Source organism: Mya arenaria, chromosome 15 (genome assembly GCF_026914265.1).
Source record: "Mya arenaria isolate MELC-2E11 chromosome 15, ASM2691426v1".
Taxonomy (NCBI): domain Eukaryota; kingdom Metazoa; phylum Mollusca; class Bivalvia; order Myida; family Myidae; genus Mya; species Mya arenaria.
The window spans coordinates 37,358,628-37,381,622 of record NC_069136.1 but is presented as its reverse complement, the minus strand read 5'-3'; the positions used below and the strand labels follow the sequence as shown (position 1 = coordinate 37,381,622).

Here is a 22,995-nt window from a genome sequence, read left to right as displayed (position 1 = left end):
CCTTTTCGTAATGTTCATAACAGGGCGATGCACTTAAGTTTAAACATATTTATTCAGTGCAATTATGTACATAATTAAAATGCACAGTGTAAAAGTAAATAGAATTGAATGGATCAGATTATAACAAGTAATTGAAAACAAACTTTTGCTTTTAATCATTTCTTCACAATGAAATTATTGAAACGTACATACGTATTTGAATAAGTATTTTATAGAATACTCTTAATAATGCAGTTTATGGGTTTTTTTTGTTATTCAATAGAGAAAAAACAGAATTATTAAAAAAACGTAGGAAACATTTGCCTAATAATAATGGAAAAATAGCTCTCAACATTTTTTTTTTCATATTTTATTAAATATAAGGAAGCAACAAGTATTTTAAACCTGTTGGAAATAGAGGAAGTGGGTATATTAATTTCAAACGTTCCTTTACTGATTAAGCAAATATAAACACGCATGGTACGTAAATCCATTAGATTAACTGCAGTATGACATCGTTTTATCATCTACTTATGCTTTGAGGGGAACTATTCACATATTTAATGCGGCAAAGATTTTGTTAAACTTTGATAAAAAATGAGTTGATACGCTTACTTTGACAAACAAATACTTAACAGCAACTTGTCGATATTCATTCATATTTTAATTACAAGTATAATTTTTTTCGGCAAACTGGAGAATTGTCACATACAGTCCAACTTCGTTAGCTCGAGCTCCCAGGGACCGGCGAAAATACCTCGAGCCTCGGAAAATTCGAGCCAATGAGAAATTCGAGCCATGCGAGTTCGAGCCAATGGGGTTCGACTGTATGTCAATGATTATTAACAATTTTGTGACCAAAAATATCCATATGCATTACTTATTTGTTACATGCATGCTATTTTTCTTTTTGTGTTTATAACGATGAACTGTATATGCTGAAGTTAAATAACATTCTGTTCTTGTCTGTTCTGTTCTGGGTTTACATGAAATCAATGTTTTCGATGTCTGACAAAACGTGAAAAGAACAGAACAGAACATATTTTATTACAAGTAAACTTTACAGTTTTGTATGTTAAATTTACATGTAAATATATCAACATTTCAACTATACTACATGTATGCAATGAGTGACCTATTTTATTGATGTTTAGCGGATGAACTGAAATTAGTTTTATTGCAATCCATCAAAGTAAGTACAAGAATATTATTTGACTTTCGTATACGTATAGATGTTGGAACAATCATTTTCAATATATGACTTACTACCATGACAAAAATAGTATTAACTATCTGAAAATACAGGTAAAACGTGATTTAAATATTCTCAATGTATATGTAAAAATACGAACGTGAACGAGTACCTAAAATTATCGTGGATATTTAAGGTAGCTTAAAGGCCCAATTATTGAAAATGCCATATTGTTATAATATACACAAGCCACTATAATTCATATTTTCCAAACGCACTAACTGACATAATTTCTTACTTAAGTGGACAACATTATATTTTGTCAAATTAAGTTTTCTGTCACATTTATTTCAGTAGATGAGCAGTCAGACCTACTAACTTACATAATTTCTTACTTAAGTGGCCAACAGTATTAAATTAAATCAAGTGAAGCCGTTCATTTATAGTGGCTGGTCCAGTAGGTTTACACAAAATAATGTAGAACACTGAAAACTTTGTTAGATTGTTCGTATCACTCGCATAATCATTTATTTTGGGAGAGTGCATACTTACGATCTTAAATCAATACTTAGTTATAGTTTTCTGTATAACCATTGAATGGCAGCCATGATTAAATAACTTTTTACTAAACCAACTCCAGTCATATTAATACAATATTGCAAATCACCAGGTGTTTTAGTGAGTGTATTATACTTGATTGAGGAAAGTGAAAACAAGACATGTTTTTGTTGAACTTAACAAATTAGTTTTTCTAATCTTGCTAAATCCGACAAAATCTTTGTAATTACAGTGTTCAACTTTATTAAAATTTGTACACTCTTTTGTCAACGACATTCTTATCTTCAGATTTAACGAGATAAATATTGTAAAACAAGAGAAAGAGCGTGATAAAACCACAAAGGTAATTTTATCTATTGAATTATCTTGTGTTAATTTTTAATGAGCGGAACTGGAAGATAAAATTGATAACAATGTACAAAAAATAGTTGCGCGCGCCTGTGGCCGGGTTGATTTAAGCGTGGCGATAGCTATACAGTAAAGTGAACCCGGTTTACCCTATCGGCGCGCTCGATTTACTGAACGAGAGAGATATAACCGAATATCGATATTATTGCCATTCAAGGCATGAAAGCCGTAAAGAGTGCATCGTTGAATATTGAATTAATAAAAAACACTGGATTAATAAAAACACTTTGATTTATATTTAATGTGTTTACCTATACTGGATTTATAATTTGATCAGGTGCGTGAAATTAGTTTTTAATGTAAACTTAGGTGTATTTAAATCAAGTAAATATTATACTTAAAAATCATATTAAAAAGAGTGCGGTGTTTGATAGATAATTATTTGAACTGAATATTAGCAAATTATAAAACGAATATTTAGTGCAGATACATTAGTATTTGATATGGTTTTATATTTCATTGTTAGCATAAATCACAAGATAACGAAACTTTAAAGTAGTGTTTAAATCAGCGCAAAAAGACGAGCGTAGATGGAAGTCACATTTGTGACATCAAATTAAAATGTCAAACAGGCTTAAGGAATTATTTTTGCATTTGTGAGGTTTGATAAATGGATACCATCGCTTATAAGAAGTAATGTGAAGCACTATGTTAGCAGATGTAAGCATAAACACGGTTTTTGATTTGTGTTTGTGCTGGGTTTGATGGTTATAAATTATGCAATTTTGTACAAAGTTTAACAACCATGCTTATATACGTTCAAATTACGATATACAGGAGATAACAGGTGTTTATATCAGCAGCTTTACTTCGGTGGTTAAACATGAAGATGTGAAGTATAAATTGCAAACTTTAGTGTAAAATAGCCAAATTTCACGCATGGACTTTAAATGGTATTTATTTTTGCGTATTTATGGAAAACATTGTTGTTGTTTTTCAGGACGTTCATTGATATCAAGAATAATCGCCACACAGTCGACAGCTACACGTTAAAAATCACCTTACTGGGCATTTGAATAAAAGGGAAATTCTATACTTGAAGTGCACGAACAAAAATTAACGGTAATGTGCGAGGGTTTCCGATGACACAAGGACTATTACGCTCCATTACCATGGATACCTACCTCAGACGGACGTACGCGCACAAAAAAGCGGCTGAAAAAGATGACTTTCCATTCTGGGATTACAGGTAAGAATTTTGTCGACTTTCGTTAATTTTTATTCGTTCTTTAGTGATTTAGTATTTCATTCATTCATTAAGTACTGCCATGCAAGTATTCAGCTTGCCTTTATGTAAAAGTCTACTACGATAAATAAAATACTACATGTCCATTCGATTTGTCTCTGATACTTGCTTATGAAATGGTACAACTTCACACGGTAGCAGGTTATAATGCGAATTGTGTTTAAATCGCCAAAAGTAAAAGCGCCAAGTAAAAACGTCCATATTTGTCCAAACATCCTCGTTAAACGTCAAAACGTCCCTATATTAGTCAAAACGTCCCTGTTTTTACCACACTACATTGTTCACATGCAGAGATATTTCAATAACATCAAAGACTGTTGTGCAGGTGCTTTCCTTTACATTTTGACAGTGTCATTGACCTGACTTTTATGATGTTAAACTTTAGTCAACGTTTCATAGCACTCGTGGAACGCAGTAATTGCAAGCGGAACTTTTGGCACGTCATTTAAGCCATGATAGTGCGGTCATTGTTGCAAAGAGGAAAACATGTTACAACCATAAATGGCTTATCAGTGTTTGTATGACAGTAGGGGCAAACTTCACTGTCAATTTATGAGGCCCAGCAAAGTAAATGCCCTTACTGTTTGCACATACCATCGGATCCAAAAGATCTGAGTTCAACAGTACAATGTTCTAATTATCTTTATTTATAAGAGAAGATACCACAGTTTAACGTGATGTGTTGAAATGATCAATATCAGCTGCATTCATATAAAACTCCATTTAAATTGCAGTTATCTTTGACTGAAATGCTTTCTGCTAAGGATTAATTATCAATATTATGTCCACTGTAATAACCACATTTCATGTATACCCCAAAATCCATACTGACCAGTTATATCTGTTAAGCGATATTCATTGAAAACATGGAATATAGTTCATGCAAGTAAGAAATACCACATGCCCACAATGGAGTTATAAAACAGTGCCATTTTTTGTAAGTAGCTCTTACAGGGCACTTACTGGGTAGACTATGAGATAATTTGAAGATCTAGATAGATGTGTTAATGCACGTGCAGTATTTAGGCCTAGTTTGCTACTTTCATTTATCTTAATTCGTTGAGTGGGGTATGAACAACGATGACAAAACTTTAACCTTGATTTACATTCCCTAATAATTTGACAGATATGATATCAATAATTTGTTTGAGTGTTGATAGGAATGAGTTGATCAGATCAAAGCATTGCATAAAATATCGATTTATTATCGATAAACTGTTTACTGGCAGTCGGTATCTGAAATGCTAAGGTCGTGAATGTTTAGCGTTGGGTCTCAGTTATCATTATTAGGGTGATAGCCAGGTTACAAAAGGGACAGGGTGCTACAGAAAAGGGACACTCCATAGGGTGCTGAGGAACAAAAAGACACATTGTATCGGGCAGTAAATAATCAAAGCATTATGATTTCCATAGAAAATGTAAGAAAAATGCTTATTTGAGGTAATTAGGTTTCAACTACTAAATATGTAAAATTTGTTTGAAATCATAATCATATTTAAAGTTTTAATAAAAAATAAAATATTTCATTAACTTAAGCATTTAATTCTTTGAAGGGAGGAGGGTGCACATTCAGGTCTCCAAGTGTGCAGCACCCTCCCATAACCCTCTAGCTTAAACCCTACCCTTATTACCCTTATTACCTGTTGTCTGCCTCGAGTGGTGTGCTCCACCCCCCTTCACCCAAATACCCACATTTACTTTAACTGACCCCCCCCCCCCCGCAATACCATTATAAATTGTAGCGTTTACATATGATTTGTTTCATAAAGATAACTCAATAATTATAATAGCATACACCATTTGTTGGCCGAAAGTAGGACTGGTAAAAAATAGCATAAAAATTACTCGGATTTTGCTAAATAATTGAAATTATAATTATAATAATAATAATAATAATAATAATAATAATAATAATAATAATAATAATGATAATAATAGTAAAGTTATTTTGTTCTCCATGGCTTAGATTTGACCTTAATGCACAGCTTGTGTGCCTGTTGGTACCTGTTTTAAAACATTGGAACTCGTTGTTTACATATCATTTCAACTCCCTTAAGTTACTTCTATTACTCAAAGATTCATGTAGTTTACGTAACTTGGTAACGTAATTTAAGTAATCGCACTCAGCTTCATTAGCGTGTTTAAAACGTGCTAAATGACGCGTTTAAGTCAAAAATTGACATTAACTGAAATGATATACGAAAACAAGAAACATATAACCCACTTAGTAATACCATATCAGCGTTTAACATCGAACAATTACGTGCATTTGTTACTTATATTCTTTAATGTTCAGAGCTCAATGGAGCAATTGTTTGATAGTTAAACTTTATTGCTGCAGTTCTGTTTTCAAAACGTGATCCTTTCATTGAACGAAACCATTTTCTCCATTTGATCTGATTATTTTACCGACTATAAAGCGTATGACATGCAATAGGATAATAAAGCACGGACAATGATCAAACCAATGTCTATTTTACTTTAAGAAATCATGCAACAATATAATGGAAGGGTGAAGAAAGAACGCAAAATGCTTACGACAGATCTAAAAAAAAACGTGATTTCCCGCCCATTACCAAAACAGTCTTAAAGCTGCTCTCTCATAGATGGACTGTTTTGACCTCTTTTAGTTTTTGTCTCTGAAGCAGCTGATTTTGGCTTTAATGATTTCAATTCAGTCAAATCAAATAACTCACAATAGAACAGATCCCAAATGGTTGGAAAACTGTCGAAAAAAAATCAAAAAAATCTTAAAGCTGCACTCTCACAGATTTACTGTTTTTACAACTTTTTTTTATTTTTTGTCTTGGAAAGAGAATGTTTTTGCGTAAATATTTGCAAACCAATGATAAAAGATTGCTGACAAAAGATCGGAGCGCAGATTTGCATATTTCCGTTCGAAAATTAATGTTTTATGACATAAACTAACGGTTTAGAAAAATGCATTAAACATGAATGTTTGAACTTAAAAATTAAATTCTGCGATCCATTTTTGTCAGCAGTCTTATATCACTGGTTTCCATGGATTTTCGCAAGAATTGGCTCGTTCCAAGACAAAAAATAAAAAAAGTTGTCACAACTTTCAATCTGTGAGAGTGCAGCTTTAAAGCGTTCGTAACGATATTAGCCATAAAACATCAATTTTAGAACATAAATAGGAAAACTGCGATCTGAACTTTTGTCAGCAGTCTTAGATCACTGGTTTCCAGACATTTGCGCCAACATAAGATTATTTCAAAACAAAACAAATAGAACAAAAGTTGTCAAAACAATCCATCTGTGTGAGTGAAACTTTAAACTAGCGATGACTCGAGCTCGACTTAATTACTCTTATTAGAATATCCGCTTATTTCTTTTTTTCCTTTGTTCAAGTAGTGAAAATTACATTTTAATTACTTCGAAATTAGTTCATAATGTCAGGTTTCTTTTTGTCTTTAAATGTTAACTACTTCAGCCGTGTTTACAGGATTTCCGCTCTTTTTTCTATTTTTGCAAATTACTTAATTTCAAAATTGTAGTTAAAATGTGAAATGACTAACCCTTGTTATTCATCTGTTTTGTAAAATGGTGTCAAGTTTAAAAGAAATTGAAACATTATTTGAAAACAGACAATTTAAAATTGACCCTCTCAAAAGACATTTGAATGTAGCATTTGTGTTTAAAGTAGAATAATGAGAGAGCGGGTTAAATTTTCTACCTACCAATTACTGTACCATTTTATTCAATTATCTGCAGGTGTCAGATCTGATCGAATCGATATGTTTAATTTTGGAAAAAAAGTGTATTTTCTTTCACAATGACTACCGTTTAGTGTTCTTATAAAGATCGCACTAATTATTATGTTTGTCAAAACAATGTTTTGCGTTTAAATGATTAAGTCTCTCATATCATGATAATAGAAATCTTCGAACAACATTACGTTATATATCTTTATTACGTAATGTATTTCGATTTTTATTTTCTAAACTGTTAAGTCGGCAGACCCGGCGCAGCCCGACGCCAGCTGCTCGTTTAGAATGCCATACATACTTTCTTAGTATTAAATGGAATGCCCACCCGGTGCAAACATCTAGATAACCCATTTATTGAAACTTATTAATTACTTAATGGAAATATGACGGCTGTTTTCGTTTCTATATTGATATTTGGCAGTTGTAATCTGGCTAATGTGTTATTCTTTATTGTTAGAGCTCTTCTAAATGATTTTATGTGATTCTGTCCAGCGATTCCATTGGCACAGGCATAAGGCTGTACACTAATTATGAATAACACTTAGAACAACATTACTTTTTATAAATAAAAGCTTCTAAGTGCTTTAATCGTGGCGGCTTCGTGGTCTAGTGGAAACACTACATACACTACGGCCTGTCAATCCAGAGATCGCATGTTCGATCCCCCAATCCCACCACGAAACAATATTTATCGTCTTCCGGGGGGGGGGGACGTTAAATGGGGGTCCCGTGTGACAGTGCTATACACTGGTGCACGTTATAAAAACCAGGGTAGCTCTAACCAGGGTTTTATTTCTGCCTGTGCACTATGTTCCAAAAACCTAAAATGACTTACAATCTTATCGGAGCCCACGCTGAATGGGCAAGGCCCTAGTGCGAGTATAAATAAGCTTAAACACCCACTAGTGCTATAATAAATAAAACATTTGCATTTCTAAATAATGCTATGTGTTTTCTTTTGATTTGCATTCAGAGATTTGATCTGGTACCAAGGGAAATTATGTATGGTGTACAACAGTGTGCAATGGTTGTAAATGCCAGGCTTGTTAGCTATTCAAATTCAAATTCAATCATTCATAAGTTTACATAAGTCGCCAGCCATGAGAACCAAACACAAGAATAGAATAAATATAATAGAAATTGAAAAGACCACCAGCACTTACCACATGTGTGAGAAAAGTTCATAGTTTTATCAAATGCCCAGCTATTCGCTAAACATGGTCATTTACGATTGCCGGCGAAATGCCTTTGATGTTAAGGTGCTTCATCATTCTATGAAAGGTCACATTTGTTAAGTAAATAAATTTAATTGAGGTTTTCATAAAATCTAATAAAAATCCATAAAAACAACTACGGAATAGTTGTTCCTCTTGAAGCCACCTGTATTCGGAGTATGTGTGAACTATCAGTGAAAATAAGAACAGAAAAAGGGCAATATTTGAACAAGTCGCCCATACAAATACTTGCAAAGTTTCCCATATTTGTTGAATGGTTTATTATTACTACGACTATTGGACCACTTGACTTTCCTTTTGGAAATTGAAAAAGAAAAAAAAAGGTTTGTAGAAATCCGCTTTCATGTATTCCGCAGATAATCAAATTGGCGTAATTGTAAATACTGACGTATTTCTGGCACAGATTGATTCTGCAAATAAATCTGGTTGCTTGAATTTTTGATATCATGGTATATTATTAGCTCTCTAAGAGAAATAGTCTAAATATTGTAATACCATTGTTGTCGTTGGTGGTGTTGGTGTCGACGTCGGCGTTGTCGTTGTGCAAACAACACCAATGTCGACTGTAACTGAAAACACATGTATGATATACAAATAAGACATTATGTCTTAGTCTTTGTACAACAAGGCCCATAACTCTTGTTTAAGTAATTATTGAGTTGTGCTCGGTGCCCGATTGGAAACAAACAAACAGACGACCGTTGGCAGTTGACCCGCGGCTAATATGATACGCCTATATTCACACCTCAACTTACATTCCTTAAAGGAACTGCCTTTCGGCAATCGCGTTCATCAATCGATGAACGCAACATCTTCGGATATGTTCGGATCGTAATTAATTGCATAACAATATACCTGAAAGCGATTGATCTTGTTATTGGTTGTATTGTGTCTGCAGGTCCCGTAAAATATAGATCAACATTTTTAAAAGTGTTAGTTTATTATATTTTAAGTATAATGGTACCAGAAGTGTTTCAAATTTACGTTTTAAAGTGATTTCAAGTGGTTGATCTTTTCCCGCTTTATTGTGATGTCATTTGAAAAAAATGTTTCCGGTTATAGTCGGGTCGTTCTATTTACAGAATGGGTAAGAACGGATTACTGAAAGGTTTTCTTAAATGTAATGAAGTTTTTTTTAACGTTTCTTGAATTAAAGAATGGACTATTGGTGTAAATATAAGGAATGAATTGCGGGTCCATGTCATTATCGGGGATATGAACGCAATTGGGTTGGTCAAAGTACGCGTGGAGTCCTTCGGACTCCACACACATTGACCAACCCAATTGCGTTCATACCCCGATAATGACATCAACCCCGCAATTCATTCCTTAAATGATTAACACATTTGTGCACTGGCCCGGATTTTCAAATTCATTCATTCTTTTCAAAGATCAAAACTTAGTATATATATATATATATACAATACAAAATGCAAATTTATAAAAAAATGTTTCAATATATATAGTACAAAATGCATACTTACAAAAAATATTTTCACAGTTTTGGTATCATAATATTCAGTTTGTAATTATAATATTTTTTTTTAAAGATGATTGAGTTTGAAAACCCGGTGCCAGCGCTTTTGTGTAATACAATCACTGCGATTTTGATGCACTTTTCGCCATTCATTTACAAGTTAAAAAAGCCATAGAACATTTTACAATCGCGGGAATCCCCGTCAATGAAATTTGACGTAAAACGAGAGGTCTTTAAATATTTCAAACTACCATATTGTTTGCCTTTTCTATCAAACAGCAATCAATAAGTCGACTTTTATGGTTTTGTGTGTATTTTGGGCGTGATACGATCCGTTATTACTTATAAGGTTTACATACCATATGATTAGTTCTATATAATAAGGTTTCTATATTTGGAAGGCTGTAAAGTATGTACGCCAATGGCTTATTACGACAGTAGAGTGCTCTGTGACGCAGCAGATTGCTTTCTGTGACGCTGTTACCACAGTTATGGGTTTGGTTATTGATGTTGTTTGATCGGTCTACATTATAGATCTTATTTAATGCTCCATACCTATAGTCGACCAATAAATAAACTATGGTATATTGCCAAAGTCATATTTGATTAAGTATTTATGGGATTTATATATCTCCAAAATGAGAAAATAAAGGGTTGAGAAATCTGTATATGACTCACAAAGTCTGTGTCAAATGGTGATGAATTAAAGCCTGATTCCCATAACAAGTTCCAAATGTTTGACATTCAATCTGGAGTATATCTGAATCCGAATAAACGAGGTTTTGTCTGTGAATGGGTACTTACCATTAGTAATACTCAGTAGAAAAATAATAACAAGGGACCAGTATTAACGTATAAGCCCAGATGCCAATGAGGGCTATTGTTTCATATACCCGGTATTTCAATCCACGGGTTTTATATTCAACTCTATGCATAACGAGGACTTGAATTTCTTGTTTGGGGACACCGCGTTTTGTAAATAATTCAGAACCTGTTCTTGTTTAACCAGTCGTGCTTAACGATGGTTTTAGATGATAAGTTGTGATCTATTCGATAACCAAGCCCGTGCTGAAATACCCAGTGTTCATGGCCAAGAGAACATACCTTAATTTAATTGCCGTGGTTTTGAATTTGTTGAAGATGTTAATTACCTACTGTCGAAGTAACCGCTCTCACAGTGACCAGGTTGGCATCCCAAAAATGGACATACTTCCCATGCAAATATTGGTCACCTCAATGGTTGAACTATTACTCATTTGGTCAACAGATGATACGACTGTTCAATTCTATTCAATTCATCCTTTATGACTAACAACGATCCATCGGTTTGTTCTAGAACAACGGACTGTCCTTAGGGAAAATGGTATCTGTTTATTGTCTCTTAACATTGCCATTCGTTTAGTGTACTTTTAAATATTGCCTTTCATCTGACCATTCTGATGTGAGTACCCTGGGTTGGTATTCATAAAATATATTTTGTCCCTTCTATTATTAAGACGAATTTCTATGTTATTATACTCAATTTTTAAGAAAATCATAAGCTTTTTTTACCAAAATAATTGTATTTAACATACAATTAATGAAAATAAAGCAATTTAGATATCATTAAGTTATTTAACGGTATGACCAGCGAGATACTTAACTTAAGAAAATGACTTCAGTTACTAAGATGTTTTATGAATACCTGTCCAGATATTGGAACTGTTGTTTTTTTTAAATAAAAGTGATTTGTTCGAGATGTTCAAGAGGCCGTTCGTCGCTCTGATGTAGTTTATGACCAAGTTGTCTGTGGGCTATTTGTGTCGCTCAGTCTTAGGCACATTAAAACGTTCCTTAAAGTGACTTGCTCATGTGTTTTGACCAAAAATTAGTTTTCCCGGTAATGCATCTGAAAACACCTATTTTATCATTATTTTACTCTATGCTACCGAAATTGCAGAAAAAATACAGTTATAGGATTAAAAAGTAGTTTGGTTTTAGTGGGGTTCGAACCCACGCCGGTAAAGTCAACAAAAAATAGAAAACATCCGGTTAGTCCACACGGCCACCGGAACTTTAACAACGTGATGGATATGTTGACCTGTTAACCTGATACATTGATAACATCACGTGCTAATGTCAATCAACCAATCACGCAACACCACAGCCGTAATTAATTTTCAATCGCGTTATTAACGCTTATAAAAATTGTGGTCTTCAAAGACGATATTTTAGCAAATATCAATAGTTGCTGAAGGGTTCCAGCTTTTGGTATTTTTGTTTTAACGTTCCTAACGATTTGCCACACTTTATTTATTTTTTTTAAGTGCATTTTACAGACCATTAGCGAGTTACTGAAAAATGGTATGTAACTATTCTTTCAAGAAATGCTTTTGAAAATAAAAACAATGCTGTCTACCTAACACTTAACGCAGTCAACATCTTTTCAAGTTTGTAGATTTTATCATCATGGAAGAACGGTTTTCAAAAAACACGATAAAGTTTCACTAACGCTGAATGCGCTATTTTGGTAAGAGATACACATTAGGAAAGATACTTTCACGATATTTTCAAAAATGAGAAATAGATACTTTCTCTATTGTAAGATTGCTTTTAAACACCGAAGAAAGGCTGTCTTGTAGTAAACAAGATTTATTGTAACGTTTAAACATGTACAAAAGATATTCGACGAAGACAAGAGATATTATTCATTGTTGGAGAAGATCTTTGAATACCCTTTTTATGAACTGAAGAACATTTCGGTTGAATTGAATATATCAGTGTCTGATCTCATTCGGAACCCCTCGGCCATTTTCCATCGAATAAACGAGGAGTTCCGAATGTATCTGATCTAATACTTCGCAACTACCGAGGGATTGTTTGAAAACAGTTTAACACATGTATATACCTTAAGTCCCTAAAATGGCGCAATGCCACAGTGGGTGAAAGTTAAATGTCCAATTTTTTTGTTATAATCGCCTTAAACTGACTAAACTGCTGTTTATCCAAGTAATTGGCTTCGCATTTTGGAACTTGCGAAACTGTGACAAAGCTAATATAAGCACAAGTTTTTGGTGTCTAAAATGCATTTAAAAAATCGTTGTATAACAAATTTCACAAATAAAAAAAAATCAGAATAAAGAGCTCATATTCGTATAAAATTAACATCAACCATATGCTTTTAGCCTAGTAAACATTAAGAAAAACAAAATGTATCGAAACTCCACTTTATATATACATTGTAAACTTTCTGGGCATACATACCAAATACATTGACCTTAAGAATTAATTCGCAGTGAATAACAAAACAGTCCGTAAAATGAACAAAGCCCTATATTTGTCTTGGATTTTCTTTATTTAAAAAATAATACACTTTTTTTTGACACGGATTATATTAAAACCCGACTTTTTGCGATATATTTGTACAAGGGTAAAATTTCAACAACCTGTTCATATTTACACCTGGATGGCAGTCAAGCGCCTAATAATTATTTATGGTATCTGTCAGTAGTTTTACTTGAATAGCAAGTTTCACTTTTACAAACGAATGAGCGAATAAATGAATGTAGAAAAAAGCTGCACACGTTAATAGGCTAACTCTAAGGTTAATTTGAAAATTGCAAATGGCGGATCAATAAATCATTCAGATGCTTTGTTGAAGTTGAGCGTTTCAGTGATTCAGATCAGAAATGGTATAATCACTTGCATCACAAATTATTTCAAGATGATTTAGCATCTGGGCAAAATGCCAGCGTGAAGAGATTAGAAATTCATATCCATGAAATATACGCAATTTGATACTTAATATTTAGCGGTTTAAAAATGTTTGCTAGTTAAACGGATGGGGGATTTCTAAATTGCTCACTGTATCCTAATTTGTCCAGGCACGCATTTGGTCAGCGATGGTGGACCCCACACCTGGTTATCAATAAACTCATCTTTAAGCGAAACTAATTAGCTGAATGTGAAAACAATCACTCACATTTAGGGCAGAAAGTAAAATGGTTAAACAATAGTTTTCTCACCGAATATTTTACCCTTTTCAGTGAAACTCAGACTCAATGCATAAGTGATTATAGACCCTGCATACAATTCAACGTCGGACATAGATCAGTTATTACATGTATAAACAAAACGAATGTATTATTCTAATAGCGGCCGCTTCATAAGACTACTTAGTGTTCACGCGCATGTCTCCGCCAGTAGGATCGCCTCACAGATTCATATATTATCATGTAGAAGAGACTGATAACTAAATATCCATCTAGCATATTACAATCGCCAATGTTCCAATACTTAAATTTTCATTTAGTTATTAAGTGGTTTTATTAAGAGAATTATTAAGAAGCTCGCGCATGCGCACTGGCATATCGCAGTATGGTGTGAAAAACTATGAGATGACCGAATTCGAAATAAGGATTGATAAATAGGTGTGAAATACACATCGGGACCGTATTTTTTACTTCGAAATAGCTATTATTTCGAAATAGCGATTTCGGATTATTGATTATAAATTTAGCTAAACAAAGGACGAATAAAATTGGGACCGAACAATAATTTCGAAATAGCGATTATTTCGGATAAACGGTGTTTAAATGTAGAAGCATTCCCGGGACTGAATGATTTCCCATTGAACACTGTAAAAATAGCTTTAAAATAGTTTTTACGTTTGGTCTTCTTATTATGTAACCGGCGGCCGGTCTGCCGACTTAAACGTTTGGAAGATCTAAAATAGACAATTGCTATTACATTATTCATTCATTTAATTGATAATACATGAACTATAACCTACACCTAAAGTTTGATTTCTCGCCGTATAACCGATTTCAATCCGCTATACAACATTCATCATTACCAGTGTATTCACTTGTCAATATTTGTTTGTCAGCAGGCGTCAAATGTCTCTGTAACAAACCCCTGAAAGGCAGAAAATCAAAGTTGTATCTCGGCCCACTTCTGATAGTTACATTAAACCAACAAGATCCATGTCCAATTCATTAAAGCCCTCTTCAATTTGAAACGTAAACATTAATTTAAGTCCATAGTAGTCCGTATATTTATTATGGACAGTTGTAGCACTGTTTGTATAAAAGCTTCGCAGAGAATAGAGCACTTCAACATCGCAATGTATATATGCTATTAAATTGTCCCCAGAAAAAAATACATATTTATAATCTACCTATAAATTAAGTTCTCAAATATTTACTTTCGCTCTTAAGATTTTATCTAATTTCAATAAGAAACAGAAGCTTAACTCAGTTCTTCAATGTTAAGTCTGGTCCAAGTTTTTACCTTGTTAAGTTTTGTTCGTGTCTTTAAGCGATCATTATCTTTAAATTCCATTTTATTACTAGCTATTTTCCTTCCTTTCTTTTTTATGTTTGGTCTGCGACGAATCGCATATTGTATATATAATAGAAATTGAGAAAGAAAGTTATTTCAATTGGAAGAATATCATGTTTTTATTCTCAAAATGTTTAGGTTAAAAAAATCAAAATCCAGACCTCTAACAATATTCCTAGTGTGTTATGAATTATCAAAGACGAACAGGTGTTCATTTCAAACTCACAGAAGAATTCTCAATACTGATTTTGTTTTCTTCTTTTTAACCATTACCCTTTGTTATTTCTTCGTTTATAATCTTTTCAAATGTCTTTCTCGTGTGTTTGTGTTTTTATTCCCTTTCCACAAAGAGATTTAATCATATTGTATGCCTATCAATGTATTCATAGTAAGTTTAAAGTACATCTCACAACTCAACTCAACTTATAGGATACATAAAGTAGTAAAATAAAATGAATATGCAATTTTATAATGTTTTTGTGTTTTTATTCTTTTTGCCAAAGATATTTCATCATATTGTTGCCTATCAATCATTTCTTAGTAAGTTTTAAGTACGTCTCAACTAAAATTAACTCAATTCAACTCAACTCAACTTAAAGGATTCATAAAGTAGGGTTGTTGATTTGTTTATCTAAATTAACCGGTGAAGCTTCAAATGCATGGGATACTGAAAGATAAATATTCGTTGCGAATGGTCCAAAAATGACGCCCTGTACAGAGGAAGCATTTGTCATAACTGCTTACTGCTAGTAGCTATTTTCTCTGCATACAACTGTTTGGTTTTGATTAATGTACGCAGGGGCGGATCCAGGAATAGACTTTAGAGGGGGCGTACGTTAGGGGTGTTCCCTTTTGACTTGCGCCCCTCCCCCAGAAACGAAGTTTTTATTGTTTTAAAGTGTTGGCAAGAACGTTTTAACACTTTCTAATCCGAAATGGTGCATTTTTTGCGTATTTAATTACCTTATTTCTCCTATATTGAAATAAAAAGGTTAACTTGGACGATTTTAGGGGGGGGGCGCCGGGTGCCCCCTCCCCTTGAATCCGCTAGTGGTACTTCCCTAAATCATCCCAGACAGTTTACAGTATAATATATCTGTCGTATTTGTAATCCAGTGTCACTTAATCAAAGGCTTTGGGAAAATCGAATAACTTCAAACGCTCCTTTTACAGGCCTATAAACGGCCATTGACAAATTTGTTTGAAAAGTCAATAACTCAGCTACAAGCTGATTGAAACAGTCTTTTCATTATGAAGTCATTTTTCAAAATTAATAGGACAAGGGACATGAAAAGATCGAAACAAATATTGTGGTGTCTTTAAAGATGAATAATTTATGATAGCACTTTTAAAAGCGGAAAAAGGTCTTTTGAAACCACGATGATTGCATCCACAAGATCTTCAGATATGAAAGTCTGTTTTTCTTGTACAGATGGCCCCATAGACACAGGCAGTCTTTGATATGTATTGACCCTTAGACGGTGTACAAATATACCATCTATCATTTAGGTTTACATCTGGGTATTGTTTGTTATATTTCGGTATTTTTTAGAAAACAACTGATTTGTTTCTATTGGGAAAACTATTCAAAACTCGTTTCTGTTCGAGATGAGTTCCTTGTACATATCAAACTGTGTTAGAACGTTATGACTTTAATTTGAAGTTTGTGGTCAACATTATATTTTGTCCAATACTAAGGCAGTATTTTTCAAGTTGTTCAGTGCAATTTATTCACTCAAACAGCACAGCTGTTTTGTTGCTTTTAATCAGCTAAAGCGGTATATATAAACAGTGGCTGGCCCAGTTAGTGGGTAGTTTACTCAGCATAATTTAGACCACCAAAAAACTTAAAGATTGTAAGTATGCATTTACTAATATAAATGTCCGGTTAGCGCAGTGGTTAGATCGCTTCTCACCAAGTCGACCGTGGTTCGATTCCCGGCATGGGCGCATGTGAGTTTGGCTAGTGGTCACCAAGCCGGACAAGTGGGTTTTTCTCAGGGTACTCGGATTTCCCCCACAACATAAGACCACACTCTCGCGCAACATCGTGCCAACGAGAGTGAATTAGTATAAGTTTGCATAACCTTCTTCACAATCGTTGTAAAATATATAATGTTTAAATTAGATATAAATGTTATGCTACTGTGTCGCACTAACCCATTTATTTTTGTAAGTAAATACTAACAATCTCTTACCATTATAATATTTGTATTATCAATCTTTACAGACATAGGGCGCCGTAATTGTTTTACTGTCATCTATAAAACAATACAAAATCCCGAAAATAATACTTATTTCATCTTTAACATAATACAAAAACAGTGCATCTCGGTGATACAACGCTGATAGCGGAGTTCACTATAGTTATATCTTGTCAAATCAACCCTCTGTCCGCCCTTAAACAATAGCTTAATATGGCATTGATTTACCTGCATTGTAACAATTATTCCATCAATTATTTACAAATGAAGTTATTCGGTTTGATAATGCGTGCCATTGGGTTTATTTTAGTAACAAATTAAGCATCTAAACAATGGGGGCAGTTTATCTGGCGCCGGGGAGAAGGCCGTCCTATAGTCAGAGTTCCTGTATCAGATTCTGTACAGAACTTTGGGACCACTTTAGTTGTCTTTCATAGCAGGTATCGCGGCATTTTGGGTACATTCTAGTGGCGAAAACCCTCTTGCGGCATTGACTTCAAAATTGTTTTTAATTAGTAACACAGGGTGGGGGATATATGTGGTCAAGCAATAATGCAACCATTATAAGGCGCGGGCAGACCTTAATAAACCCTTAAAGAAACAATTAGTCGAACTAAGCTCAAAACCTCTTGACTCGATTCCTAGTTTTCTCCATATGTATACATGGAGCCGAAATATTTTTTTGTAAATAAATGTTTATGCTGAATAAAATACTGACAATAAACAAGAAAGAGAGAGTGTGTGTGTGTGGGGGGGGGGGGGGTTAAAACTTGATTTTGCCCTGTTGACATATGTTGTACTAAATGTGTCTATTGAGAATACAGTATGTCTTGCACTGACGTTTATGATCAGAAAAAACCGCCCGTAAACATTAAACCCGGGGAGACCTTTGTAAGCTCGCCGTTCGCTAACCCGCCGTCCGATCGAGTCGAACCAGGTACCGCCGGATAGGTCTCGGCGGGCCCCGTCCAAGCAACTGAAGTTCCATAACAAAAAATGAGCTATATAATATTTATTTTACAACCATTTTTAGTAGCTAAGTCATAATAAAACAATGGGCGAGTTATCTGCAATAAGTTGAATGGACATGTAGTTCTCTAAAAACAATTAGTGTCTTATAAAATGTGTAAAAACACTCTAAGTAAGGTCAACTCATTTGATCATAAGAAACATTCTTAATATATTCTTAATATATTTTATCATTTTCATACGTGATACTGTATAACTCTTGTAACACCACTGTTCCTCTCCTCCAGGTCTCGCCGCGGCCCGCTGTCCTGCTCCAACTCCAGCTACTCTTCAACCTCCTCGTGTGATGGTGAGTTTCCGGTCACTTTAAAATCTATGGAACAAAATAAGGACCAACCCATTGTTTATTAGATGTAACATAAAACGATAAAATCGAGTACATGCGTGTATGGTGTACTTTCCATACATATGGTGAAACAAAAGGGCCACCATACTAAGTCTTGTTTACTAAATCTTTAATTTCATTTATATCAATGTTTCATCTAAACATTCATCGCTGTTAATAATCTACGGCGTACTATTAGGGTCGTAATGATGTAGGGTCATTATCGGTACGATTCGAGCTTTTTTAAAATGATTCCTCGATTGATACAGTTACTTTTTCATTCCAGCAGACAAAAACAAAATATTTGCTTAGTGCTAGTTACATGTCAATATTTTAAAATCGATTTTAATGTTTTCGTATGTTTGTCTTTTAGGCAGCAGCATCTCCTCCATAAGCTCCCGATCGGAGTCCGGAAGTGAGAGTATCAGTCTCTCGGAGCACTCGGACATTGACTCCCTATCCCCCTGTGATCAACACAAGATGTCTATCCAGTTTGTTACGGACTCAACCGAGATTTCCTCACTGGAGGAAGTCTATCAACCAATCGTAAACTGGATTGACCCAGATTTGCATATTCTAAAAATAACTGACAAATCAGAATGCGTTGACAATGAAATTACGTCATTTGACAGAACAGGTGCGCGTTTGCCGAGTGTGGCTATGATGGTGTTCCTTCAGGAAGATGGAATGGTAGGGTTTGAAAGAATACAGTCAGTAAAAAGATACTTTGAGAAATCCCCTTGGAAGTTCCACCATTCCGAACAAGTTAATAAAGGTGCTATAAACCCTTATCCATATAACAGTCGGGATTTCTATTACACAGCGGAGGAACTTCCATTGTGTGCAGTGCGGCAGGTGCACACTGGTAAGGAATTCTTCCGCACGGTACTATTCGTTAGTGAATCGAACTGGACACAAATGATGCAGTTCTATAAACTAATTCTCGGTTGTGAACCGGACATGAAACGAGACGATTTTTGTCTATTCACGGTGTCTTCGTATCCAAACTTTGACATTCAGCTCGCCCTAAAGAAGCTCCAAGGAGACACGAAACCGAGGCCACTAGAATGTGTTCGTTTACAGTTCCGTGTTGGTGATATAAGCAACATTATGTCTCTTTTGCCAAACGTCTGCAGGCCCTTATCAGATACGCGATGGCAGACGACAGATAACGACGGTAACGTCGTCATTCTTGAGACGCCACGTTACTTAACCAACAGTACGTTCATTGACAGGTGTTCATTATCAGAGCGAGGCTCTATATCAGGAAGAAGTTCTAGAACTGACTCGTTCTCACAGCAGACGAGAAATCAAAACGAGACTGGAATTCAGCGCGAACGTGTGCGCGCGAGTTTGGAAAGCAGACGAAAAACTAGCCCTCAAACTCAGCGATCTAGGTCAGTGCTGGTTGACCAGAAACTTGTGGATAAACTAAAACAAGAGAATCTAGCGTTTAGGCAGCAGACGATGGCGGCAATCCGGGAGCACCACCGCCACCTGGACCGCACCGTCACAGGAGAAACAGCGTGCTCGCCTTCCGCTACATGTGACCCATATGTGACTAAAACTGACACCGAGAATGTGCCGGAAGTGGGACAAAGCTTCTATGTGTAATAGTTCTGTGGAGTTGCATGACATTCTGTTTAAGTGCTATACACGTGACTGTTTGTCCGTCGATCACGTGATATCTGATATTAAAGACTGCAACGTTACGGGTCACTGTAAAACTGATATACAATAGTCTGTGATATATGTTAAGTATTGTTATAAAGTATAAAAACCGGAGTGCAATATACATGAAAACAAAGAATAAAACTGTTCATCATAGTTCGTGTTTCGTACTATTAATAATTTTTAAATGAGTACCAATGTATTCATGCAAGAATCTATACGTTTTAAGACCTCTTTGTCCCGTCTTACCCGCACACATATGTTTCCAGGGGTCGGGGCATACCCTGGTGACACATATTATACGTCAACATTTTGAGCATAAGGAAATGATGAGTGCATGCGTAAGCAGTGATAAATGCACTTAATAACAATATTGGTATAATTTAACCTTATCAAAATACATAGTTATCGCCCTTAAAGATACGTATATTTTTTATTTTATTTTTTTTTTTGGTGGGGGGGGGATTTTACACACGTGTCCTTAAACACTGTCTTTGAATTTAGTATACCTTTATCGTCCCACGCATACATTTTATTTATTTTAAAGAACAATGGGATAATCTAAGATTCCAGTATATTGATAGCTGTAAAAAGCTATATATGTTTCTCAAACACTTTGTCGTATATTTCGTAATCTGAGGACTCGGGGATCGTTTCATCAAACACCATTGGCGCGAATTAGTTTCTAGCAGAGATTTAAACAATGTCGTACAACTGTTTGATATTTTACCTTACATAAATATGTCCCTTCTTTGTATTTATAAAATATATCGTATATCAGTGTATTTAAGTAAAAATCCAGTTTTATGACGTCAGCGGTCCAGCCGGTCTTGACCACGGCAAACATAATAATATGGACCGCTGACGTCATATCATATAGGCCGCTGACGTTCAAGAACTGGCGATTGCGGCTTGCGATTTTTCAACGGCGAAATACTGTCGTAAATAGTATTTGCTTTGTTTAATAAAACACATCAAGATCGCTTTAAAAATAATAAATGTTAACTTAAAATGTTTGGATATATATGATATAAAAAATACAATACATGTACACGACATCGGGCCGTATGAAATTATGAGGACCGGCCAATCAGCCCCCGAAGGTAAATGGACCTCGGCAAACGGCTCGGTCCATATCTACCTTCAGGGGCTGACTGGTCGGTCCTTATAATGTCATATGACCCTCAGCGATGTGTAAAATTTCTTTAAAATCAGGTGCAAAAACTATTCTTAGGGTTGTAGGTGAAACGGTCCCATGGTGTAATGTTTCGGGACCGACGTATTTTATGAATAAATGCGACCCCTCAAAGGCCTTTTCGACTCCCTCAATCATTTCGAATTTAAGTGAGAACCATTAATACATTAGTTATTACGCACCAAGAGACCTACTTGATAATCTAAAGCATGCAAAGTGAAAAAGGGTAACACTAGAAAGATGGTGTCTATAAAAAAACATGTAGAAGGTATAAAAATGGAACATCTAGTTATATAAGTATTTAAAAAGGCGACTTCTATTTGCCACCCTAACACAAACCCAACCCGAGTGACGTATATATTACGCCTAAACGACATGTCTACGTCCGGTTCTAGATAATAAGGGCATATCATAATCTACCTATGTAGCTTGCAAACCTCAACCTGAGCACGCAATTAATAACGGCGGGAAAATCAGCGGAAGTCCTTTCAAATAAAGGGTAAAAAAATAAAAAAAACTGGCCGCAATAACACTGATGTTAATACGCACCGGCGTAATGGCCGATGCGCTAACAAAATGCCACATTGACTTCTCTGTCACCGATGTTATACCGAAATGCCGCCGTTGTTCTACCGCTGTATCACTGCTGACCGGAGTTAAATAGCGGAGTGATGCCGTTGTTCTACCGCTGTATCACTGCTGACCGGAGTTAAATAGCGGAGTGATGCCGTTGTTCTATAGCTGTATCACCGCTGACCGGAGCTATATAGCGGAGTGATGCCGTTGTTCTACCGCTGTATCACCGCTGACCGGAGCTATATAACGGAGTGATGCCGTTGTTCTACCGCTGTATCACCGCTGACCGGAGCTATATAGCGGAGTGATGCCGTTGTTCTACCGCTGTATCACCGCTGACCGGAGCTATATAGCGGAGTGATGATTTGTTCTACCGCTGTATCACCGCTGACCGGAGCTATATAGCGGAGTGATGCCGTTGGGCTACCGCTGTATCACCGCTGACCGGAGCTATATAGCGGAGTGATGCCGTTGTTCTACCGCTGTATCACCGCTGACTGGAGCTTTATAGCGGAGTGATGCCGTTGTTCTACCGCTGTATCACCGCTGACTGGAGCTATATAGCAGAGTGATGCCGTTGGGCTACCTCTGTATCACCGCTGACCGGAGCTATATAGCGGAGTGATGCTTTGTTCTACCGCTGTATCACCGCTGACCGGAGCTATATAGCTGAGTGATGCCGTTGTTCTACCGCTGTATCACCGCTGACCGGAGCTTTATAGCGGAGTGATGCCGTTGTTCTACCGCTGTATCACCGCTGACTGGAGCTATATAGCAGAGTGATGCCGTTGGGCTACCTCTGTATCACCGCTGACCGGAGCTATATAGCGGAGTGATGCTTTGTTCT

At 35.5% G+C, this 22,995-nt stretch overlaps 1 protein-coding gene across 2 annotated transcripts; it reads left to right on the top strand.

Annotated features, from left to right (window-relative positions):
- The first annotated feature begins 2,304 nt into the window (after window positions 1-2,304).
- On the top strand, window positions 2,305-20,533 carry LOC128220382 (protein FAM124A-like). Of its 2 annotated transcripts, none has more exons than XM_052928753.1 (4): window positions 2,305-2,414; window positions 3,078-3,326; window positions 18,609-18,670; window positions 19,080-20,533. In XM_052928753.1, exons 2-4 carry the CDS (start codon window positions 3,220-3,222, stop codon window positions 20,318-20,320), a joined length of 1,410 nt encoding a protein of 469 aa, XP_052784713.1. In that variant the 5' UTR covers window positions 2,305-2,414; window positions 3,078-3,219; the 3' UTR covers window positions 20,321-20,533. The 2 variants fall into 2 exon arrangements, with proteins under 2 accessions (XP_052784713.1, XP_052784714.1); XM_052928754.1 differs by lacking the exon at window positions 2,305-2,414 and adding an exon at window positions 2,580-2,797.
- Window positions 20,534-22,995: the final 2,462 nt, after the last annotated feature.